Source organism: Otolemur garnettii, unplaced genomic scaffold (genome assembly GCF_000181295.1).
Source record: "Otolemur garnettii isolate 467f Iridium unplaced genomic scaffold, OtoGar3 scaffold00094, whole genome shotgun sequence".
NCBI classification, from domain to species: Eukaryota; Metazoa; Chordata; class Mammalia; order Primates; family Galagidae; genus Otolemur; species Otolemur garnettii.
Genome location: NW_003852489.1, coordinates 6,667,173 through 6,691,575, shown reverse-complemented (window position 1 = coordinate 6,691,575; position 24,403 = coordinate 6,667,173). Strand labels below are relative to the sequence as shown.

The 24,403-nt window shown below is 43.7% G+C and overlaps 1 protein-coding gene across 1 annotated transcript in view; it reads right to left on the bottom strand.

Annotated features, from left to right (window-relative positions):
- Positions 1-10,947: 10,947 nt before the first annotated feature.
- Positions 10,948-24,403, bottom strand: part of AATF (apoptosis antagonizing transcription factor) — a 114,497-nt gene continuing 101,041 nt past the window's right edge. Inside the window, exon 12 of the mRNA XM_003795611.3 lies at positions 10,948-11,238. Coding sequence (XP_003795659.1) covers positions 11,175-11,238 — 64 coding nt within the window. The 3' untranslated portion in view covers positions 10,948-11,174. The remainder of the gene's footprint in view (positions 11,239-24,403) is intronic.

The window sequence follows — 24,403 nt, the reverse complement described above, 5'->3', positions numbered from 1 at the left end:
GAGCCAGCAAAACAGTTTTGACAGATGTTTTACCAATGAAGATATAGAAACCTGAACAACTAATAAACACATTGAAAATGATTCAACATCATCAGTGATCAGGAAAATGTAAATTAAACTGTAATCAGAATCCACTAGAATGGCTATAACCTAAAGTTAGACAATTCTAAGTATCAGCAGGGATATGGAAAAACTGGAGCCCTCACACATTGCTGGTAAGAATGAAGTGATACAGACATTGGAAAACATTTAGCAACTTCAACTTCTTAATAAGTGAAACATACACTTACATACTCAGCAATCCCATGCCTAGGTCTTTACCCAAGGAAAATGAAAACATGTTCAACAAAGACTTGTGACTATTCCTATTAGCTTTATTATACACAACAGCCAAAATCTGGAAACTCAATGCCTATGGATAGGTGAGCCAATGACCAAAATGTGAACATCCATACAAAGGAATACTAGTCAGCATAAAAAGGAATTAACTACTGAAAGATGGGTTCAATTAAGTTTCTCTAGAAAAGTGGTGGGGATAGTGCTAGTCCTTGTTGAAATTACTATAGTCACCTCTGGAGTATGCCCCTTGGCTATCTGGTGACCATAACAATGAGGTATATAGCACTTTTCTAGGATAAGTTTGCAAACTCAATTGTCCAACCTCCAATGCTGTAACAAAGACGAACCTTATGCTAAGTGTTCAGAAAATGCAAATTTATTTATAGCTACAGAAAGCACATAAGTTATTTCCCAAAGCTGGGATTAGGGAGTAAGTCCCTGTTTGGGACTTACTGTAAACAGGCAGCAGGAGGCCAAAATGTTCTAAAAGTGGAAAGCTTTGATGGTAGAATAACTCCCCAAGTTTACTAAAAACCACCATATTGTACATTTATAATGGGTGATTATATGGGATGTAAATCAAACCTCAAAAACACCACCATGAAAAATAATAACCAGTAAGAGGTAAGTGCCCATCAGCGCCCAGGGCCTGCCCTCCCTCCTCAGTCTCCCAGCTCAGCTGCTCTCCTCAGGGCTGGCTTCTCTTTAGCTAATGGCCTTGCAAGTACACCATATCCTCCTGCCTATCCTCTCGCGGGACCAGGGACCAGATCTCCCTCAGTGTTGGGCTGCAGCTGTTCCTGGTCCTACCCAGTTCCTCCAGAAAAGCTTGTAACAAAGAGCCCAGTTTGAGTTCCCAAGTAGACCAAGGGGAGTCTCACATAGGAATCACAGAGCTTAAATTTCCATTCAACAGCATGAATTGACCCTGACACCTTTGTAAACTAATGAACGTAGTTATAGAATGACTCCTTTAGGATCAAATTCTTCACAACACTTGATTCTATGACCCAATTGATTACCGCTTTCTCAAAATTTGCTCTGGTCTATCACCCTCTGATCTAGCCCAGCCAAACCCTACCCTGTGTCTGAAAAAGCCTAGCTAGCCAGATGCCACTGAGGGGGAGGGTCCCCAGTCACCTGAGGGCACTGTAAGTTCCACAGTAACCAGGGCAGAAAATGCAGGTTCTGCTATTTCTGTGACCTCAGGTCCCAAGGGAGCTGTTCTCGCCTACAATCCATGGCCCTGCCCCGGGCCCAGACAGGATCCCTCAGCGTCCAGCAGGAATGTAAGTTACATCCCAGATGCTTCTCCTGGGGCCCAGAAACTGAAGAGAAATTCTGCCCAGCAGTAAGGGGGCCTCCCACCTAACCCTCCTCACAACTGCACTGGCTCATATCAACCAAGAGTAGGGCCTACCATGGGAAGAGCTTTGTGCAATCACCACTTGGGGTGGAGTATCTGATCATCAACCCTTCGTGTGGTGCTGCCTGGAGGGAAGGTTCCCAGGCTCTGCAGTGAATTTCTGTCCAGTAGAAGTCATTAACTTGTAGCAATGATGACTCTACACTATTTGTATTACAGATACATTCCAATTACTTTACAGACTACTCAAAATTTAAGCCTATAATCCCAGCACTTTGGGAGGCTGAGGCAGGAGGATCACTGGAGGCTAAGAGTTTGAGACCAGCCTGGACAACATAGCAAAACCCCATCTCTAAGGAAAAAAAAATTAGCCAAGCATGGTGGTGTGTACCTATGGTCCCAGCTAGGAGGGGCTGGAAGGAATGTTCAAGCAGTAGTTTAAGGCTGCAGTGAGCAATGAGGACCCCACTGCACTCCAGCCTGGATGATGTAAGAGAGCCTGTCTTTTAAAAAAAAAAGTTAAATACCCCAAACCACTTCTAGGCACACACAGAAATGCAATTCTGAGAATCAGAAACTACAATTCTAGCAATGCATCTAAACTCTACCCTAAAATATCTGCATATTAAACTACCAAGGACAGTTAAGCTTTCAAAGAGAGAAGATCAAAGTACTGTCATCTTTTAATTTAATCCTTTTGTTGCATCAATGGTCTTAAGAGGGATGAGAGAGATCAAAATAAAAATGGAAACAAACTATATCTTTGTGGCTGTTGTGTTTTAGTTTTTTTTTTTTTTTTTTCTCAATTTGGGCCACAAAATAGGTCAGCTCCATTACTGATCAGCCTTCCCACAAATATTTAAAACAAATTGAATTGCACACCCAATACCCATCACAATTACACCAGGCACAATAACTAAATTAGCAATTCAACAAAATAATTGGAAATGCGATTCTCTCTATTCCACCAGTCTCCCTCGAGGGTTTAGCCGATCTATGGGGGAAAACTCAGCTTTCCTAATTCTGCAGCTAATTAGAGACACACTTGTAAATGAAGTTGTTTGTCTTAAAGTTGAAATTCTCTTCTGGGGGTGGGGGAGAGGAAAGGAGAGATGAGAAAGTCCTTCCACTCTGGAGCAAGTGTATGAACAGGTACAAAGAACACACGCCTGGATACCAATTAGCAGCCATATCCACAATTAATAAAGCATCAGTATTTCACCATCACTTATTCGGTAATAAATGACTCTAAAGAGCCAGCCTGGCTGAGGCCTACATAAGTAAATAGGTGCACACTTTTTTTTTTTTGAGACAGAGCCTCAAGCTGTCCCCCTGGGTAGAGTGCCATGGCATTACAGCTCACAGCAACCTCCAACTCCTGGGCTCAAGCGAGTCTCCTGCCTCCACCTCCCAAGTAGCTGGGACCACAGGCGCCCGCCACAACGCCTGGCTATTTTTTGGTTGCAGCCGTCATTGTTGTTTGGCGGGTCCGGGCTGGGGATTCGAACCCGCCACCTTAGGTGTACGTGGCTGGCGCCTTAGCCGGTTGAGCTATAGGCGCCGAGCCAATAGGTGCACACTTTTAATGCCACTTGAGACAAGTCGTTGTGGACTTGCTGTTCTGGGGAGTGGTCAGTAACAGGGATGAGGAGTGACCATGTCAGTGCTGCCAGCTCCCCTGTGGGCCTCTCCCTTTGGGCAGACCCCCCAAGGCTTGCTCTAAAGGGAAGCAGAGTGAGCCTACCCTACCAATCAGACCCGCCTGTCTGTGGATGGACCAGGGCCCTGCCGGCTGGGGCCACCCCACTAACCAGAGTGGGTGACCCACCTCAACCCACTTGTGCAGGCCAGTCTTGGAGAAGCAATCTTGAGGTTTCAATTAGACCATCCTTGGCCTCTTTTTGTAACTTCAGGAGGAAATTCTTGGTTTAATTATATACCTGAGAACTAGGGCTTACATCTGTCCCCTCTCATGCTTCTGGAGGACAGGGATGTGACCTTAAAATGCACACTCTCCAGGGCTCCAAAGGCTTGAGCATGGCAGCTTCCTCCCCAGGCCAGCCCCCTCACCTTGCCCTGCCTGCAGGAGCCTCCCTGTGTGGGCGCACTGCCCGGGCCCCTGAACACGCCCAGGAATAAAGCCCTGACCTCACTGTGAGGTGAGCAGATAAAACCATGGGGAAGCCTCCGATTCCAAGATCCTCCTAGAACATCACAGCCCCTCGGAGTGGGTGCGGAGGGACAGGGAGCCTGTGAAAACGCTGATAAGTGAATTCAAAAGTGCCTGCTCCGTTCTGCTTATCTCCTCGAACAACATGAACTTGGAGTTATCACGTTTAAAGTGTTCCGTATTAGCTTTACATTTAGCTCTTCAAACCAAGTACAGTGTGCTACAACTTTAAAGGACACAAGAGTCAAACTGGAAATCATTTTATGGCACCAGGGAGTCACTTCCCAATCTAATCCCTCAGGAGCAGATGCCACTGAGTCACCTGGGCTTGCTGTGGACCCCAGGGGCCCCCAGTCAGGAGACCACTCGCTTCCCCATCACCCCACTTACCTCAGGTCATAGGGCCGAGAAGTTGGTGGGGACAGCCTCCTGGCCTGTGGCTGGGAGGAGCATGAGGGTGTAAAGACAATGACTCCTCAGCCTGGAACAAAGTAATACTGGGCACCCACCTCTGGTCTGGATGCTCTGGACCGGTCTTAGGGTTGGAAGAGGCACCTCCTAGGCTTCCCAGGGGCCCCCATAAGAGAGGAAGGGCCTAGCCATGAGGGCAAAGGAACCACAGCTTGGAGCTGTGCTTGCTGTGGAAAGGCAGAAATTGCAGAGCAGCAGGCTAATTGCTTTGTGCTCAGAACCAGCGACACCTGCATACTAATGCACCTGGCACTGCCTGAGGCTGGTCTCCCAGAGCCAGGCTTTAAAGCCCCAGGAGGGAGGCGCTCCTGCTCCTGCGCACAGGGGCTTCTGCCCTCCTGTCAGGCTAAACTCTCACCTTGGAGAACTGGAACCTTGGGAAAGTGATGTCAAGTCCAAAAATAGGTTCAGAGCATGGGCTTCCAGGAGCCCCAGCCAGGATTAACAGAATCAAGTCCGATGGGTCCAACGGGCTTAGAGTAGAACCAAGTTAGAGCATGCAGAACTCTCTAGGAAAGGAGGGTGACAGAAACCAACCCAGAGACCAATCACCTGCCAACAGAGCTCTTTGCTAAACCTCAACCAGCGCCTGTCACATAGCTGGGTAATAAACATCTGAAGAACGCAAACAACATTCTTGCACCTGTGCTAAACCAATGTCTCCAATGCTGCTTTTACTTAGAAACAGCGCTTCTGAATGAAACCAGCCTTCCCGAGCAGCTCAGCTGACCTTCCTATTAGTGATGAGGACCCTGAGGTTAAATGACTTCCTCAAGGCCATGCCCTGGAAAATTTGATTTCTAGTCCAGGATTCTCTCCACAACTCCACTTTTCACTCAAATCTTTCCTCTACTCAACACATCACATAAGCCCATTCCAGGACTATATGGTCCCAAGTCCCTGTTAGAACCTGGTGACATGGGAAGGGCACCACATGGTGGAGAGCCTGCTGGCACACCACAGACTGGGCTCATTTCCAATCCAGTCACAAAAAAGATGGAAGGAGGATGGGAGGGATCTTTACATGTTACTGTCAGTGTCTATCAGGGACCTTATATTTTTCTACCCTATCAGTGATGTGAGATTCCCTCTCCCTACCCCCACACACTATTCTTTTAAATTTTCTTTCTGGAGAATTCAACAACCTTGACCTCAACAAATGAACTCTGAGAACCCTGAACCAGGGGAAATAAACCAAGCAAACATCTCAGAATATAAATGCTGCGGAAGAAATGACCCTATTGGCAGACCCCATACGATGGGCAAGAAAGGCCTGATAAAAGGAAATCTATAGATACACAAGAAAAACAAAAGTTAGATAAGCCATGCTCACTCTGCATTTACAATCCTCCTCTACGGACAAGCAGCAGGTAATGAGGACTTCATCAATAGAGCTGTTGGACAAATTGAATATATACAAATCAGCAGCGTGATATGGATCCCTGGACTTAAGAGAGAATTAGTTAATGAACTTACCAAATTACTAGCAATTATTTTTTGAAATGTTATGAAGAAAGAGAAAGAAAAGACAAAAAAAAACCCCAACATGAAGGCAAGTGCAACTTTACTACTAGCATGACTGCCCAAATATGTAGCCACACACATAAGTTTAAAAAGTAAAAACACGATCTAAGATGCAGAAAACGCTGTTCATGCATCGTAGACAAGAGTCACGGCTGTATCTGTCCTTAATAGACATACAGCAGGACACGAGTGCAGAGGGGCACTTTTGTGGTGTCACCAGCAGGGCAGGCAGGTGCCCTGGCATGAAACACCTGCAGCCCAGGGCTCCTTCCTGATATTTTACCTGTGCTCCTCTGCCCAGCTCTGCCATGGCCTGTGGCTACATCATTTGCATCAGGCTCAGGGGAGACACAGGTCTTGGCATTAACACATTTCATATACAGAATGACTGCTTCATCGTGGGGAATGGTACAAGGTTTATGAGTGTCACAGCTGGATTAATTCTAAGCTTCAAACTAGGCTCCCTTTGGACCATGGTAAGAGGTAAAGAGGCAGTACCCTGGGACAGGTTTTAGCAATACGTGTGGAGGCCAGGGAAATCAAGCTCTAATAGGAAACTTTTCCTTGCCATCTTAAATTCTGATTAATAAGAAAAATTTTAAAAAGAAGGAACGGATGGACACTTGGCCTAAGCTGGAGATGCAGAGGCTATTTCTAGAGTGGTCAGAAATCTGCTGAAACTCTGGGTTTCTTTATTTTTGTTTTGAGTCAGAGTCTCAAGCTGTTGCCCTGGGTAGAGTGCTGTGGTGTCATAGCCCACAGCAAACTCTAACTTTGGCTCAAGTGATCCTCTTGCCTCGGTTTTTCTATTTTTTCTAGAGACGGATGTCTCACTTTTGCTCAGGCTGGTCTTGAACTCCTGAGCTCAAGCAATCCACCCGCCTCGGCCTCCCAGAATGCTAGGATTACAGGCATGAGCCACTGTGCCTGGTCAACACTCTGGGTTTCTAAATGATGCCCACCAGGTAGTGTCCCTGGACAGCAATGGTTACACCGCAGAAACAAGGTAGAGAACAGCTGGGAAGTCAAACCCACACGAGGAAAACCTTCCTGGGAGAGCCGCAGATGAAGGCAATGAAAGTGGCAAGAGCATGAAAAGTAAAGGGGAGGGTGGACAGCAAATGACACAAGAGCCAGCAGCCAGGAAAAAATATGAGAGAGGGAGGGAGATGTGGTGTCACTTTCTATTTATCCACCATCTTTCACTGGAGCATTTCAAAGCACATTAAACACAGCAGCTCTTTATCCTCCCAGAGGAGGATGCTGACTTGAAGGAGTCTCTGGGGAGTAAGAAATAAACCCAGGATGAAACTCCAGGGCAGGTGTCCACCCTGCTCCACACCCTTTGTTACAGATGGCCCAGCCTGGGCAAGTGAGGAAAAGTGGATGAGGGACTTAAAATAAGCCTTGATAACATGTATCAAGAGTCTTAAAAATACTTAGACTAGGCTGGGCATGGTGGCTCACGCCTGTAATCCCAGCCTTTGGGAGGCTGAGGCAAGTAGATTGCCTGAGCTCAGGAGTTTCAGACCAGCCTGAGCAAAGCAAGACCCTGTTTCTACAAATAGGAAAAAAAAAAAAAATAGCCAGTCATTGTGGCAGGTGCCTGTAGTCCCAGCTGCTTGGGAGGCTGAGGCAAGAAAATTGCTTGAACTCAAGAGTTTGAGGTTGCTGTGAGCTGCGACACCACAGCACTCTACCCCAGGGCAACTGAGTAAGACTCTGTCTTAAAAAAAAAATTTAGACTTATTATTTATTTTCAGCTCTCATCACCCTAGATCATAGATGCTTTTACTTGGTTCATGTTACTCTAAAAATATATGCCAAGAAAAACAAAAGCTTCAAATAACGTAATAAACAAGCTTTATGCACAAGTATTTTCTTGTATCATTATTCCTAAGGGCAAAAATCTGGAAACAATTTAAATGTCCAACAAGGGATCCGGTTAAGTATGGATGAGACATGTATCAAAAGGAATTAGTAGACAGCACTTAGAATATATCTGTAAAAACATGGCCATAATCTTTGTACTATTAATGTGAAAACGCAGATCGTACCCATGGTCCCACACAGGTAGTGTCTGTGTGTTGGAGGGGTGGTAGACACAGCTGTATGGGGATTTTGCTTTCATTGTTTTTAAAAGGGTAACTAAAATATTCAGACAGCACAAAAGTTAAGAGCAAGTCTCCCCTCTGCTCCTTGTTGCCTCTCCTGCCTCTCCTACCAAGAGGGCTATGCAGTACCCATGTGTTAATGTGAGAAGTGATTATTTCTGAGTGAGGAGACACAGCTAGCTGCTTGTTTTTACTTGTTCCTTCTACTATTCTGTGATTAACTTTCAAATTAAAAATAAAATCAGAAGCCAGTCATATCACTTTCTCTCTCCTGGAGGGAGGGGCTGGGGGGCTTGGAAGCTGCCACATTTTGGTGTGACCAGCTTACTGCCTGGCTGTCCTGTGAGACTCTCTAGGTCTATAGTTTATGAGTGTCGTGGGTGAAGCAGTCAGCAGGGCAAAAATAAGCAAATTCCACACAAAAGATGAATGCTTCAGTCTACACTGAAAAAGAGCTGTGGATTGAAACTCTTGATAACTGTTCTCAACTCATTTAAAAATCAGCATTAGCTACCAAAATGTAAAGTATTAGTTTTATTAAAATGCAAATCAATCAACTAATCTGTCTTTCTAGTAACAGTTGAATTGCAGTATCCGTGTCAATTAAAATAGTTTCCAATTTATTCTTGGCTGGAAGGAGGGTGGTCTTCTGAATGTTAAAATGCAAGCCTTCCGTAAGTGAGAATTCCATCAGTTCCTTCTTTCTCATCTCTCCTGTTTTTAATTCCTTTTAATCAAACTTGCTGGACTCCAAATATTTTGAAGTACCTGTTTAAATCTTTATCAGATGGAGTGACCATGACAAAGGTCCTATCTGTTGAGGAGGTGTGGGTTAGCATCAGGCTCACAGAGAGCTCCCCATGAAGAGGTCCCTTCCCAGCTGCGCTACTGTGCATTTTCAGAACCTCACGCTAGATGGATGTTCTGTATTTTTAAAAAGTGATCATTCTGAACAGGGCGAATGTGGTGAATTGATCTTTGGGTAAGTAGAGACACACTGAAATTACACATTTCCCCAGCAGTTGAGCCCAAGAGGTAACTGCTGAGACAAGAAAAACAAATCACCATGTACAAAGGTAAATATGACACAGAAAAACCTTCCTCCCTCCTCTTTGCCCCATCCTCAGATCAGACGCATTTATGTTAAAATTAAAACATGGAACAGATGATGTCAGGACTCACTTCACTGGGAATCCAGCCTTTGGGTGCTGTGCAGCATCCCAGACACCAGTACAGAGGATTCCTGGGCACAAAAATCTGTCACTGGTTTTAACATTTTAAAACAATATCAAATTAACAATGACTAGTTATCAACAACTGTACTCAGCTGCTTGGATTCAACATTTCTTCTTAAATTCCATAGCTCTAAATAGAGATTTGGCCAGAGGACCTATGAGATGGTGGGTTCTGCGTGCTGCAGACCCATGTGCACACATTACTTATGCAAGATAATCTGTGTTGCATATTGACCACAGCAAGCCAATAAATCCCCCTTATGGGGATTTAATTTCCAGCTTTTGACCTTTGGATGAAAAACAAGTGAATCATCTCCTCCTGCTAGATTTACACCAGAGCTCATCTCCAAACAGTGATGCACACTGGTAGGAAGGGAAAAGCGCTCCAGAAGAAACTTCAAAGAAAAAGAGGAAAGAAAAAAGAAGTCAGACAACTGTTTTTAATGACAAAGGGCAATTACCTCCAACTTATAAAGTCCTGTGGGCACAGCGTAGTAGGTTTCGGGGGATACCCTGTTGCTCAGAGTACGATAAACCACCAAACATCTTCCACTCAGAATGCAGCATCCTGCCCTTAGAATTAGTCCTTCTGTGAACTTATAAAAAAATATATTAATACTTTTTAAAATCAACAAATCATAATTGTACACATGTCATGGAGTACAATGCTATGTTCTGATAAACACATTCAATGTAGAATGATTAAATCAAACCAACGTATCTATCACCTCATTTTCTTTGGTGGGGAGACATTTGAAATTTACATTATTATTGGCTATACAACAGATCTCAAAACTCCCTGCTCCAAACCATACCTTTTTGTACCCTTTGATCAACATTTCCCCGTGACCTACTCTCCCAACCCCTCACCATCTGGTAACCACCATTCTATTCTCCTTACTTCTATGAGTTTGCCTTTTTTAGATTCCACATATAATTAGGATCAAGTGACATTTGTCCTTCTATGCCTGCCTTAATTAGTGAGTGTCTTCCAGGTTCAACCAGGGTAGCAAAAAACAGAATTTCCTTCTTTTTAAAGTTTGTATAGTATTTTATTGCATATGTGCATATATGCATCTTCTTTTATCCATTCAACTGTGTAAGAAACTCAAATGATTCAATAACAAGAAAACAACCCATTTTTAAAAAATAGGCAAAGGACTTGAACAGACATTTCTCAAAAGAAGAGACATAAATGGCCAACAGATTAATTTAAAAATGCTCGGTATCACTAATCATTAGAAAAATGCAAATTAAAACCACAGTGAGATATCACCTTATCCTTGTTGGGATGGCTATGACCAAGGAGATGAAAGGTACCAAGTGATGGTGAGGGTGCTGAGAAAGGGGAGCCCCTGTGCACACATAGTAGGAGTGTCAATTAGCACAGCCATTAGGGAAAACAGTAGAGAATTACTCAAAACTACAGATACAATTACCATATGCTCCAGCAATCCCACTTCTGGACACAGATCCAAAGACACGGAAACCACTATGTTGAAAAGATATCTGCACACCCATGTTCACTGCAGCACTCCTGACAGTAACTGAGGTACAAAACAAGTGTTTGTCAGGGGTGAACAGACAACAAAAATGTAAAATGCTACATTATATGAGGAAGTCATCTGACTAGGACAAAAAAGAAAACCATCCCAAAAATACGCCATCCTACTAGAGCTGTAAAGATGCTCTTACTCTGAGATGTTCAAGAAATCATATCAGTACCACGACAGTGACAACGCTCTTTATTTGTGATGGTTAAAGAGCACAGAGGGCCAGTGCCCTCACAGGTATTAGGCACATGTTTTGAGCATAGCACCTTCCCAGGAATCTCCCTACTAGCTCAACCCTGTAAGGTCACTGGTTTCCTCCACTGGATGAGCAGCCGACTGGCCAAGACACCGCTGTGTCGGGGGAGGCCTTGCCCCGGTCTGTAGCAAGGGACACAGGCAACATCAATTCCTGTGGCCTTCACCAGGAGGGTGGAGCTGGCCAAAGAGAGAGCGATACAGCTCTGTCCTAGGAGACAAACAGAACAAATTGGTTAACATGCAGGTTCACTGTTCAAGGTAAAAAAAAAAACAAACTGAAAAGCTGGGAAATACCCCAATCTATTTTTTCAGTTGCAAACACAGTTGTGTAATTAAAAGTGCATCCTACCTCTCTTATTCACAATACAACAGAAGGAAAAGACCCAGAAACAGAGAATCAAATAGTAAAATATGTAAATAGTCCAGTGAGGCTGGATACCCTGTCTCTGGGGAATGAGTTTTCTATAAGTTTGCCCTTTACAGACAGGCTCTTCAAGTAAGAAAACAAGATTGAATATTTTAATAGGATGTATGAGACTGCCACACAATGAGGAGGATTCAATCAGACATGGGATGTAGGTGGATATAATTTAGTTTTCATACATTTTCTGGGACTTGGCAGTACTTGAAAAACAATGAAAATGACCCAGCAACAAGATTCCAATTACTATCGTATGTACAGTTGTTCAAGAGTAGAACCAAGGCTCTTCCCCACTTCCCAGCTCCCTTTTCTCTATTCTCAGTCTAATAAATAATATGATTGGCTAATTTATTTCTAGAGTTGAGTTTTAATGTTAAAAAAAAATCATAATATGCCAGAGTCTTGGGTCCCTGAAAATGAAGTCTTTGACTGCTTCCAACCTCTGTTCATGCTATTAAATACTACACAAAAACATCTGGCTGAAGCCACCTGTCAAGACCCGAAAAACCTAAAAGGCGGTGGGGGTGAAGATCTCTCCTGTCCTTGTGATGGAAGCTCTAGAACTCTTTCCCCTGTGGATATGGAGCAGATCCTCCCTGCAGAAATGAGAAGCCACCAGGTTCCAATCAGGTCAGAACCACGTCAGAATGTCCATCACCAGGAGAGGGCCCATGGACGACACTGCTCCCTGAGGCAGGCGACCCATGTCTACCCTCTGCAGCCACTAACCTTACGGAGGGAGGGCAGCTCGCACAGGGCTAAGGTTGTGAGCTGGGGAGTTACAACCCCAGAAGAAAGCTGCATCTGCTCTGGTATTTTCAAGATCAAACCCCCAAAAGCAGCCTGTACCTTGGTTAAGAAAAGAGGCTCTGAAAAGTGCTCTCATTACTTTAGGATCACTGTCAGCAAATGTGACTTTATAAACAAAACACAAACCCACCCTACAAACAGCCATTTCAGTTCAGCAAGACTTCAATAGCCTTTTTTCTGAAGTCAGTCTACTAAAGTTGTGAGCAGGAATAAAAGTACTATCCTTAGAAAACCCAGCGATAGGAATAACAGATCAAAGCTTTAAAAAGGTAAAAAGAAAACATAAAGAAGAAACCACAGAAGCCAAAAATGTAAGCTAGCCTCGTCATGTTAGGACTATGAGATGGACAGACAATAAAAGTACAGGCCAGAAAACAATGGGCCTCCAATTTTATGACAGAAATTTTATGGCAAGAATTTGCTGGTACCCTCACCCTGAACTACAGACAAAGGCTGCAGGTCCACCCTGAACTCCTTCACCTCTTTGTTCCTCTGCTATGTGCATCCGTGTGACCAGCCCAGACAGGCCCTGCAGAGGTGGAGGGCAGCCCCAGACACTCGCTGACAGGCACCGGCAGCCTCAGGTCACCAGTGCCAGCACCTAAACACAGTGGTGCTGCCCAGTCTTCCCATCCTCACACCACGGCCTGCCTATGTGCCAGCAGTGACAAGTCTCTTTAGCCATTTCCATAAAAAAAAATTAAATGGCATGGAGGGAAGAGTTGCCATGACAAAAAGGACCGCGTGACTTTAAGAGGACGCAGTCTGAGGGAGGGACACACAGAGGCACATCTATTTAGCCCCTCGCAATCATAGCCCTCCACTCACCCTGCCTGCCTGCCCGCCCCAGACCCATCATTACACGGAGCAGATGCTTCCACTCCGCTGCGGTGGCGGTGGTGCCTGGGCCCACGGCGGCAGTTACTGTCCACAGCAGGGTTCACGTGTCAGGAGCAGAGAGTGAAATGCTGAAACCCATGTTTTGATAGAACATCATTTCACACTCAGGTGGGCAAAGCTGACAAACACATGCAGCTGTGCACGGCAAAGCAACCTGGAGAGCTCAGTGGTCTGGGCTCTTAAAATATTTTTACAGAGAGAGAGAATATGAATAAGGCTTATTTCAATCTAAAAATCCCCAAGCCATTTTAACTTTGCTCTCCCCTGCCCTCCCTCACCCACCAGTCAGGGGCCATTTTGATCTTGCAGCACCTCAAATTTAGCTGCTTCTCCAGGCCTTGCTATTTTAGATCTCACCAGCTCTTACAAGGACATGGCGACAACCTCCTGGCCACTCTTCCACTCCTTCTCCTCTCTCCATTCCCCTCAGCCCCGACCCCTGAGTCAGACAAAGCAGACCCACCCCAGGCCCAGGAGCACCCCCAGGGTGAGACCTCCAGAGGCCCACCCAGCCCTTCCCAGCCTTGGCTGCTCTTCCCGCCTCTTTGGTGCATATAATACTATACATCTCTCTCACCATTTTAAATTGCCATATAATGTTTTTCTAAAGTTTAAATACTCACAAAAGACAGAATTACCAGAATGTGTGAATATTAACCTTTAAAATAAAGCCCTTAACATCTCTTTTGTAAAGGTGCCTAATAGAATCTTTATATCATGATGAACTGAGACCATCACTATACATTTAAACAACACTTTTATAAACACTCTTAAAACTTGGAAATTTTACAGTATCTTTTTCTTCTTGAACTTGTATATTTCCATCTGACTTTTCCCTGTAAATTTCTGTCCTAATATAATTGTTTTCTTACTTGGAAATTTCTTAGTATAAGCACTGAGAAACCTGTCACATATATAAGCAACGAGGAATGAGAGAGTTCTGTCACAGCAATGTCACTCAATTCTTTTAATTCCTTCTCAATCATATGGGGGGGGACTCATAGTAATCTGCCACTCAAAATGGATTCTAATTATTTATAAATGGACAATTCATATTCTCTTGCAATACTGTCAAAAATAAAGACCTGGAAACTGACCTGCAGGGACCTCCTTTCTCAGTCCCTATACATGTGTATTCCCACCCTCCCTTGCGTGTGGTGCTCTGGAGGTTTCCCCACCCCAGCCTGAGATCCCTGTGGTATTAAAGATGGGCTTTTCGTCAGTGGGAGGAGAATGATGGCAAAAAGTGAGGCAAAAGGAGAATCCACCCCTCCTGCACAGGCCCAGCCTCAGGCAGGCCAATTCTAGGAAAGAGCTAAGTCTGGATACCTACTCCTTAAAACCACGTCCACGTTCTCCTTGGGAAGTCTCTCACCCTGGTATGGCGACTGAGATGCAGGGAGCACCGAGCTTGTCCCCACACCTAGACAGGGGCTAGATGTGTGCCAATGCTTAGGGAAAGGCCAAAGCCCCTGAAAAGAAACAACCCATATCCTTTATATCGTCCCAAGAAAACCAAACCAAGCTAAAAACCAGGCAGCAGACAGCTGCACGGGACTGAGGGTCAGCCAGCCTTCTATGCGTGAACGTTTCCCCCACAGCATCTCTGCTAGCTGAGCTTTAGCCATGCAGAGAGGCTGAACTATCAATCCTTCAGGTTAACCTTGTCTCCATCTGATTCTCCAGGGTAAGTGTTGAGTGTAATACTTGAGGTCCCCTTTAGGCTATGCATAATGAACTTGGGTTTAAAAAAAAAATACATAATTCCTGCTCCCTATCACATGAAGAATCAAGATTTGAATCACTGATCTGAAACGCCTCCCCACCCCCTACTTCACACTCTTGGTCTCAACGGCCAGTGGGAATGTCCACTGTAGAAACATATTAATGTTGGTATCATGCAGGAGAATAACCTACAGAGTAATTAACAGGACTTGGACCTGAGGTAGAAGGTCGATAGCAGGGGCTCTTCCTTGAATTAAAATTTAACTTACCCTTTATTGCAACCTACAAAAGCAAGTAATGAGCACTAACATTTTTATTTCTTTTAAACTGTCATTTAGGCTGTAGAGGGGATAATTACCTATCTCTAGTGTAGTAAGGTTTTACAACCCTTAGTGAGGCATTTTCTAATTTAATATTTTTACTATATTATCATAAAACCTGTTTCTGGAAAAAAAAAATGATCATGGATTAGCAGCCATTTTCCATAAAGACAGAGAGAGAGAGTGTGCGTGTGTGAGTGTGAATGCATATGTGTGTATACGATTCAGCTTATTTATTATGTGATTCTTCTGAAAAGACAAAGTATGCACAGCCTAGCTAGCTGTGAAATGCAATCACTTTAGTGGCAGGTGAGGTTTTAAATAGCTCTCAGTGGGGTGGGGCTGCCTGTGGATGATAATGCAGCCCCTAGCCCAACACGTGGACCCAAATATGTTCCCTTCAGTTCCACATGTGCACTCCTCACTGGCCTGCAACACAGATCATTGTCTCTCACGATATTATTTGGGCAAACAGTACAAAGGAGCATATTAAACCTGCAAATGATCTGTGTGGGGCTTTCAATTTGCTAGGTCAGTAGCTTATAGCACTAGGGACTTGGAAAGAATCGCATCATCCGCTCTTCAGAAGACTGTCGTCCTCCACTCTGGTCCAAACGGAGCTGCACCTACCCACTCATGTGGCCAAAGGCAGGTAGCCAGTGGAAAGAAAGTAGCCATTCTGCTACTCCCTAAAGAAGCCTACAAGGCCTGCAAAAGTATCATAGTCTAAGCAAGTTATTACATGTTAGTCTTCCAAAAGTGCCAGTGGGGACAATACTGTGGCTTTCCACATTAAAGTTATGCACATAAATTACCCTTGATTAATTTGAAATTGTTCATTTGTTGCTTCATGGAGGTATGAGAGGTCTCCCCAAATATAAAAGTGGTACTGCGTGTGTTTCTGCCATAACACAGCACCACATACTCAGAATATGCATTTAAGAACCCAGGGAAAGTGAGGAAGCACACGAAGGGAAAAGTCAGACTATAAGGTTTCCGATTCAAAAAGCTCATGTCCGGCAGAATCTGGACCAAATCCAAAGCCCTTTATAGACACTGTCAGTGCAAGAGTTCACACACACAAGCTTTTGCCCTGCACCCACTGGCAGCACAGTTGCTGAAGGCAGACGCACGCTTTTAAAGATTTCCTGGTGATGTTACTGATGTTACTGTCTTTCTCCCATATCTATGTTTTGAAAACAATTTACGTCGTGCTGCGGAAGGTTATAAGCATATACTAGATGTATATGGTCCTCGGCCTCAAAATATAACATATAGGCTTAATAAGTAAATAAAAGATATTTAAATACTTACTTGAATTTAGTTAGATTTTGTGGAGGATTACAAAGACATGAAAGGCACAACAGAAGCCAGACTGGAAGGTGAGTGTATGCAGCAAATCTGTCTAGGACAATCCACTCCACAGGGGAGACACATGAACGTGCTTCCTCACTAGAGACCCAACTCTGCCGTCCATGACTCGCTCCGTCCAAAGCCAGGAGAGGAAGAAGGCTGACTGCTATTCCTCGTGGCAGCACTTCAACTATTTGATGTCTTCCTCTAACTAAATCTGTCCTTTGCTGGGTTAACTGGGCCCAGTTTTCTCCATTCCTTCTATGGTAGTCTTCTTGCTACCCGTTTGCACTCCTTGAGGCCTTCGGTTTGCCAAAGCTCAGACAGAAACCCTCAGAACCTCTCAGCCAATCCCAACATTTCCGGTACATCCATCTACTGAAAAAGATGTCTTGCCAATCACTACTTGGCATGGGCTAATGGCACCAAAGGGATGGGTCCTCCTCCATTAAAGTACACTCCTCCATTCTGTCAGAAACCAAGGTGGGCCGAAGAACAGAGGCTACTCCCTGCTCCATCTTTCTCTAAAAGATGCCTGAAGATCGCAGGACAATAGCTTTCTTTTCTTATATGAGTATTAAAGAGAAAAGCAAGTTTGTTTGTTTGGTTTTTTTTTTTTTAGACAAATCCTCAAGCTGTCCCCCTGGGTAGAGTGCTGTGGCATCAAAGCTCACAGCAACCTCCAACTCCTGGGCTCAAGCGAGTCTCCTGCCTCAGCCTCCCAAGTAGCTGGGACCACAGGCGCCTGCCACAACGCCCGGCTATTTTTTGGTTGCAGCCGTCATTGTTTGGCAGCCGGGGCTGGATTCGAACCTGCCACCTTCAGTGTATATGGCTGGCGCCTTAGCCACTTGAGCTACAGGCGCTGAGTCAGAAAAGCAAGTTTAATAGAAGTCTCAAAGTAGTAAGTTACCTAAAATAAAGCAAATCATTTTTATATGGCATATAGCTTGGCGTAATAAATGTAGAGGGGTGGCAATCTGATGTCAGAGCTGGTTCTGATCCTTAGTGGGTCTATGATCTCAGGTAAATTACTTAGCCCCATGAACCCTAGCTACCTCATTAGCAAGATGATAACCACATCTTCCTTAAACATACTGTTCTCAGAACACTAAGCAAAGCCCCTGTTGCATAAATAGCATTATTGTCTATGATCATGAAAATCATAGACTGAGACATAGAATGAGACACGGCAGCCAAATGCCAGAGCTGGTGGGACATGCAAAGGACCCATGTGAATGTGTTACAATCTGCTCCCACCTCACCCTAGAGACAAAATGGCACCTTCCTCTAATCTTTCATACCTTCTGCTTCCCTCAACCCAAATCTATTCTACTCTGTATGAGTGACTTTGTAAGTGAGAGAAAGACATTTAAGCAATGTCTGTGACCTAAAAGGGGAACTATATCCGTCCAAAAGGCAAGCAACTACCCCGTGCTCTTTCAGGCCACGTGGCGGGGGAATGCTATGTGTGTCCCAGGAATGGGAACAGAGGCGGGTGACACACATGAGAACTCAAGAGCCCTGGACTACTGGGAAAGCAATCCCAGGGACAAGACAGATGTGGCTCTTCTAAGAACAGAGTGACAAAAACCACGAAAGCAGGAAACTTAGGATTCCTGAATGCAACCAAAAGTCCATATGTAACTCTCCTTCACGCTCTTCTCAACATCCTCCAACAACAAAAGTGGATCACAGGCTTCTTTCTCAAAATCTCATCACAATCAACTCCACACCAAAAAACCCCAAACCAAAACCAAAGCCAAACCAAACACACACACACACACAACAAAGAAAGGCGATAAAACGAAAAGAAAGTGACCTTCTCTTACCTACAACTCAGAATCGTCTCATCTATCACTAATTACCTAAATCTAGATACAAGGCAAATGCGCTCCAGACACTGGCTGAACTCTTCAGAATGCTCCAGAACAACCAAACTGCAGCTGCCCAAATATGCCACAAGGTGGCAGTACATGCTTCATTTCTACGTGGATCAGGAGAACAGCCAGGCCCGAGCAGACCAAGCCCATAAATTACCAGTGTCTGCTCTCATCACCATCCTCCACAGTGCTTGAAGGAGACTCTAGAAGGTCTGTTCCAATTCACTCTTTTGGTCAGGTCAGAACTAGGTCCTTCAAACCTCTGCAAATGCTTTTAGCCCTACTGCTTTAAATTACAGATGGTGACATGTGGCCTCTGGCCTGTCTCCTAAAGATCAGACAGACTCAAGACTGATAAATGTTCAAAGAAGCAGGCTCAAGCCCCAAACAAAGGAACTGAAAGGATGAGGAAAAGAGAAGAGGGAAGAGGAATGGCAGGTTGAGAAGGGAACTAAGGTTACATTTGTAAAGGTTTTATATTTAAGTCAGTTATAAATTCACTCCACTTTAACAGAAGAAGAAAAATATTTGAAACTTCCACCATGCCTATGATTAGCTTCAAGTCTTTCATATTCGTTTAAAGAAAAATAATCTACCTTAGCGAACTTGCAAAAAGGGGGTGCAGGAACCACTCTTCAGACAAAAGGGACATCGCTCCTTTCCTGTGCATTAATATTCCATATTCCTGGGATGATTTCCACTTTCACAGTTTGACTGTTTTATAACAGATTTGATGTGAGAGAAGACAAATGGCCTCACAAAGGAAACACGACAAATCATCTCACTGCTTTTAGCAGGGTTTTCTCTTTATTTTTATTTATTTTTATTCTGGAGCTGGTTGCAGAGCTCTCTGCCTTGCTGGAGATGTTTAATATTAACGTCAGGCCACCACGATCCTGGCAATAGAGTTGGCCGGTGTTGTGTTTACGGTTTTGTGACTGCTGGCTTCAGGAAGATGAAGCTCCTTGTTCAAACAGCAGCCCCTCTAACAGCTCCTGTTAAAAGCCAGGGGATGCTTCACTGAGTAGACGTGAATCACTTCCCCCAACTGCACAGAAGGTGAGACTGACACTCCAGTTACATTTGTGTCCCTATCAGGACTGCTGCCCGACGACTTAGAGCCTGGAGGGCAGCACAGGACGCATCTCTCAGCTCTAGTTCAACTTCAACTTTCAGGGGGGCAAACAGGCAGAAATTAGTGAGGGTATTTTATCATCAGCCCACAAAGTTTCAGCAAGGTACTCTGCTATTACCTCTGGGAACAAGCTGGAAGGCTATTTTGCTTAGAAACCCAGGACCAATGCAAACAAGTACTGAGTAACAAATGCAGAGCCCTAGGTCCACAATCCTGAGTCATCGGCTTAGCTGGGCCTGTACCCTCAGGAGCAGCACTTCTAACTGCTGCCAGAGCTCTGTCCTGAAACTCTCCTCCCAAGGGTTCAGGGAGCTTGTGTTTGTTCCCCTCAATCTCCTCCACTTTTCCTTGTTTTCATCTGCCTTCTCCTACAGCTGCCTTCCCCCAGCACTGAGCCACTGAACTCACTCCAAGCCCTGCAAGGCTATTTTGGCACCTAAACTACCATTTCTATTAATGATGGCGGCGAATTCTTTGTTATTCATGTCCCACATTTAACAGTTTAATGGCAATAAGCTGTGGACAAAGTTACAGGAACCAAGGTACTATATTTTCTGATGAAAAAAATAAAATCCAATGTGAGATAGGGCTCTTATTCTGACAATTTACATTAATTGATAAGATGCAAACTGCCACTCTTGATCTGTCCATCTGTTTTGGTTTTTAATAGTATCCTTCAAAGAACTTCCTCCCATCCTCTGTAAATCAGGGAAAAACCTAGAAACAAGGAAGGTTTATCCCAGCCACCTGCCAGGTAAACCTTCATCAGCAGTACTGAGCCAGACCCCTCTGCTTCTGGAAGTCTACAGCAGGGCCATCTCCCCAATTCCAGTTCCACCAACTAGTCTCTGAAAGTCAGAGCTTGATGACCTTAGCCAGTTATTAAAAAGCCTGACTGCTAAGTGCAAAAAGAGACGTTTGCATTTCTTCCCCTGAAAGCTGGTGAGTCTGCTTTGCTGCACAGTTGTGCCTCCGTGCTGCCGAGTGTGTGTATGAGAAAATGTGTATTGATTTCTTCTTTCTTATAAAGGAGCACAAAGCATCAAAGAACAATTGCTTGTCTTTCAGTATTTCACATTGCACACGAGACAAAAGGCCCAACCCCCACGACCCACTGAGACGTAAAGGGAATGGAACAGGATTATGTCTCCTGGGTGTCAGCGACCACCACCACAGTTGCAGGTCTGCCACTGGGACTCTAAACACCCTAGAGCCCACTAATGCACACCTGTCTGGGATCAAGTAATTTCCCTCTCTGGGCTGATGTTTCCTCATCTATATTGGAGAAGAAAGAGCCTTCAGTCTTATTTACCTTTTAAGTGGAGGTGCCCAGAGGGTAAAGGAGTTAATGTTTATAAAGTGCTCTGCTCCCCCATGGGAGACAATGGATAAAACACAAGGTGTGGGTACAGCTCTTTCAAGACCTCATTTCCCAGGGTGGTTAGTAATAGCTTCCCATTATGAGGTGCTTCCAAGCAACTAGAACTCAATGTCCTTTCTCTAAATATCCTTTTTTGGTTTGACACTTAACACCAACACTAAAAATAATGAAAGGTAACCAGGCCTTTATATTTTGTTAATGCACTTACACAATCCATTCCAGAACTGTTTTTTTATTAAATAAAACAAATTCTGAAAGGCAGTCCAAAAAACTGGCCTAATGCTCTTACTGGTCATCACAGAGCCTTATTGGTAACCTCCATGTTTCCAAAGTAACTGTATGTTGAGTGTCCCTATTCCAAAAATCCAAAACCCAAGGCTTGTTGAGCATCAACATGATACACCAAGGAAATGTTCACTGGAGCATTTCAGATTTGGGGTTCTCAGACTAAACAAATTGAACTGGTATAAAGCAAATACTCTAAAATTAAAAAAAAACTAAAATATGAAATACTTCTGGTCCCAAGCATTTTAGATAAGGGATACTCAACCTGCAATGATTTGTAGGGGGGCCACCAGAAACCAAAGTTGGTTTAAATATCACAGCCAAGATGGACAGGAGAAAACCTACAGTATATACAAAATTTAGGGTATACAATTTTAAAAGTGATGGAAGTACAATAATATTCTCAAAAGATTTTCCCCCCCAAGATTATTCCTAAGTAAATCTGAACTCAAAAACCCTCTAAGTAAAGGGTTGGGAATGAGAAGTCCAAGGGCTGAACCTTTCACTTTTGGAGCTGTTCCAACATGGCTATGAGCTAAGAGCAAACCAAGTTGCTGACCTCAAGCTGGGCAATGTTTTAGAATAGAGACATAACCCATGCCTGATTAGAAAGCACCCAGCAATGAATGCATATATAGTATAGACAGAGACAGAGAACCATGGAGCAGAGATAAGTACATTAAAGGACTTAGTTGAACATGATTTGGGGACATTTCAGTAAAAGACACAAGAAACTCCTTTGTCCATCTTATAAGGCTATTTGTAAAACTTATTGTACCAGCAAATTATAAACAGACTTAAAAGCTGAAGGCCTTTAAAAGTATTTCAGATAGGAGGCCTATAACCAACTTTTCCTAGGTTTGCACAGAAATGGGTATATCTGATTACAGAAAAATAAACAATAGCACAATATACAGACATGTGAAAATATAATTTTATTTAAATAATTATCTGTACAGATGATATTTAAAATACCTGTTCTCAGAAACAAAACATTAAAAAGAACATTTCATTATCAGGAACCTAGTGAATGAGAGTACTATTTTATAAAGAAAGAAACTCCCAGCATGGTGGCACATGCCTATAATTTTAGCACTCTGGGAGGCCTAACCAGGAGGACTGCTTGAGCAAAGGAGTTCAAAACCAGCCTGGGCAACACAGCAATACCCAGTCCCCAAAACTAAAATTAAAATATTAGTCAGGCATGGTGGCATGCACCTGTACTCCCAGCTACTGAGGAGGCTGAGACTTGGGAAAATCTCTTTAGCCCAGGAGATAGACGTTGGAATGAGCTGAGATTATGCCACTGCATTTGAGCATGGGTGACAGAGAGAGACCCTATCAGAGAGGGGGAGAGGGAGAGGAAGGAGGAAAAAAAAGCAAGGCACATAGAGGAGACTTCTCAGGGCACAATGTGCTCAAGAATCCTGAAGCAGGCTCGGCGCCTGTAGCTCAGCAGCTAGAATGCCAGCCACGTACACCGGAGCTGGTGGGTTCGAATCCAGCTCAGGCCTGCCAAACAATAATGACAACTACAACCAAAAAATAGCTGGGCACTGGGGCAGGTGCCTGTAGTCCCAGCTACTTGGAAGGCTAAGGCAAGAGAATCACTTAAGCCCAAGAGTTTGAGGCTGCTGTGAGCTATGATGCCACGACACTCTACCCAGGGTGACAGCTTGAGACTATTTTGGGGGGGGGGGGAAGAATCCTGAAGCAGTTCTCTAGCTTGGAGAAGGCTGACATCAACTGGAAAAAGACCTTAAGTAAGTTGTTCTGCAAATAATACTAGTGCTACAAAAATGCTGCATAATTTGGCAAGCTACAAAGGAAATGAAAATATATTATTCCAAATATCAGAATAAAATATTAATACCAAATACAAGATTATGAGTAGACATATGCACACCTCTTTGACTTGTAAGTTAACATTCTTAGCAAGAAAAAAAAGCCCTACTAAGTGCTTTTGTGAAGTGTAATAAACACGGTTAGAAAAGAGTGAATAAAATAGGGATTCGTAGGAGAAAAAGCTACCTACTCAGCTGGGGATGGAAAATCATATGTCTCCCTGGAAAAGAAACATTTCAACAAGAAACAACACAGTGGGATGGAGGTAGGAGATGTTTCAGGTTAAGTGACTTAAAAAAAAGTGGCACAGTGGGAGGAATGTGGAGTACACTGGGGATGACAGGGGTCTACTCTGAATAGTACAAAGGGAAAAAAACTGGTGAGGAGGAGAGAAAGGTGGCAAGGCAACAAATCCACCGACGGCCTTGAAGGCAGGCTCCAGAGAATGGGCTTTATTCTCTAAAGAAGAGCAGCAGCTCTAAGGGAGATTTTAGAAAGGTAAATCTGGCAACAACATGCAGAGCTGATGACCAGAGACTGGTGGCTAACAGGCTGTTAGTACAATAGTCTATGTGGGAAGGGAGAAAAAAAAGACCTGGACTCAAAAAGCAATGAAATGAAAAGTGGAGATCACTGAACAATATATTAAAGTTCCAAGTTCATTAAACGAAAGAAAACAAACCTGATAGAACCAGGAAAAAATAAAAGTGACCCTGGGATACAAGAGGGATTGTCTAAGCATAAAAGCATTGAAAAAAATCTCCAAAAGAAAAGGTTTTTATATATTTAGATTAAAAAGTAACACTTATACGTGACAAAAGAAATTAATATCAACACGCAAGCAAAACAGGGAAAATCTACAAACATGTTATATAACCACAGTATACAGAATTCACATAAACTGTGAAGAAAAACTCAAAAGGAAGGATCAACAAAGGACGAAAATGTAACTATAAATGATGCAAATAAATGATTAATAAATGTATACTCTTCAAGTTTACTAATAAAGGAGAAAATAAACATCAGATAGTAGCCTAGTGCTTAGCACACTGTAAGTCCTCAATAAGGTGCCACTTGGTCATCAACTGAGAAACAAGAATGAATAACGTTTAGCATACCCAAATGGAAGTATTTTTAAACGATAACTCTATTAACAAGGGTACATAAGTCTCAGCTGGGGAGAAAGGGGACACATAAATTACAACCCTTCGAGAATCATTAGAAAGTTTGTGCATTTGACCCAGGAATGACCCTTCTAAGAATCTATTTTTAAGACACAAGCAAAACCTAGAACACAGATTTCTTTTTTTTTTTT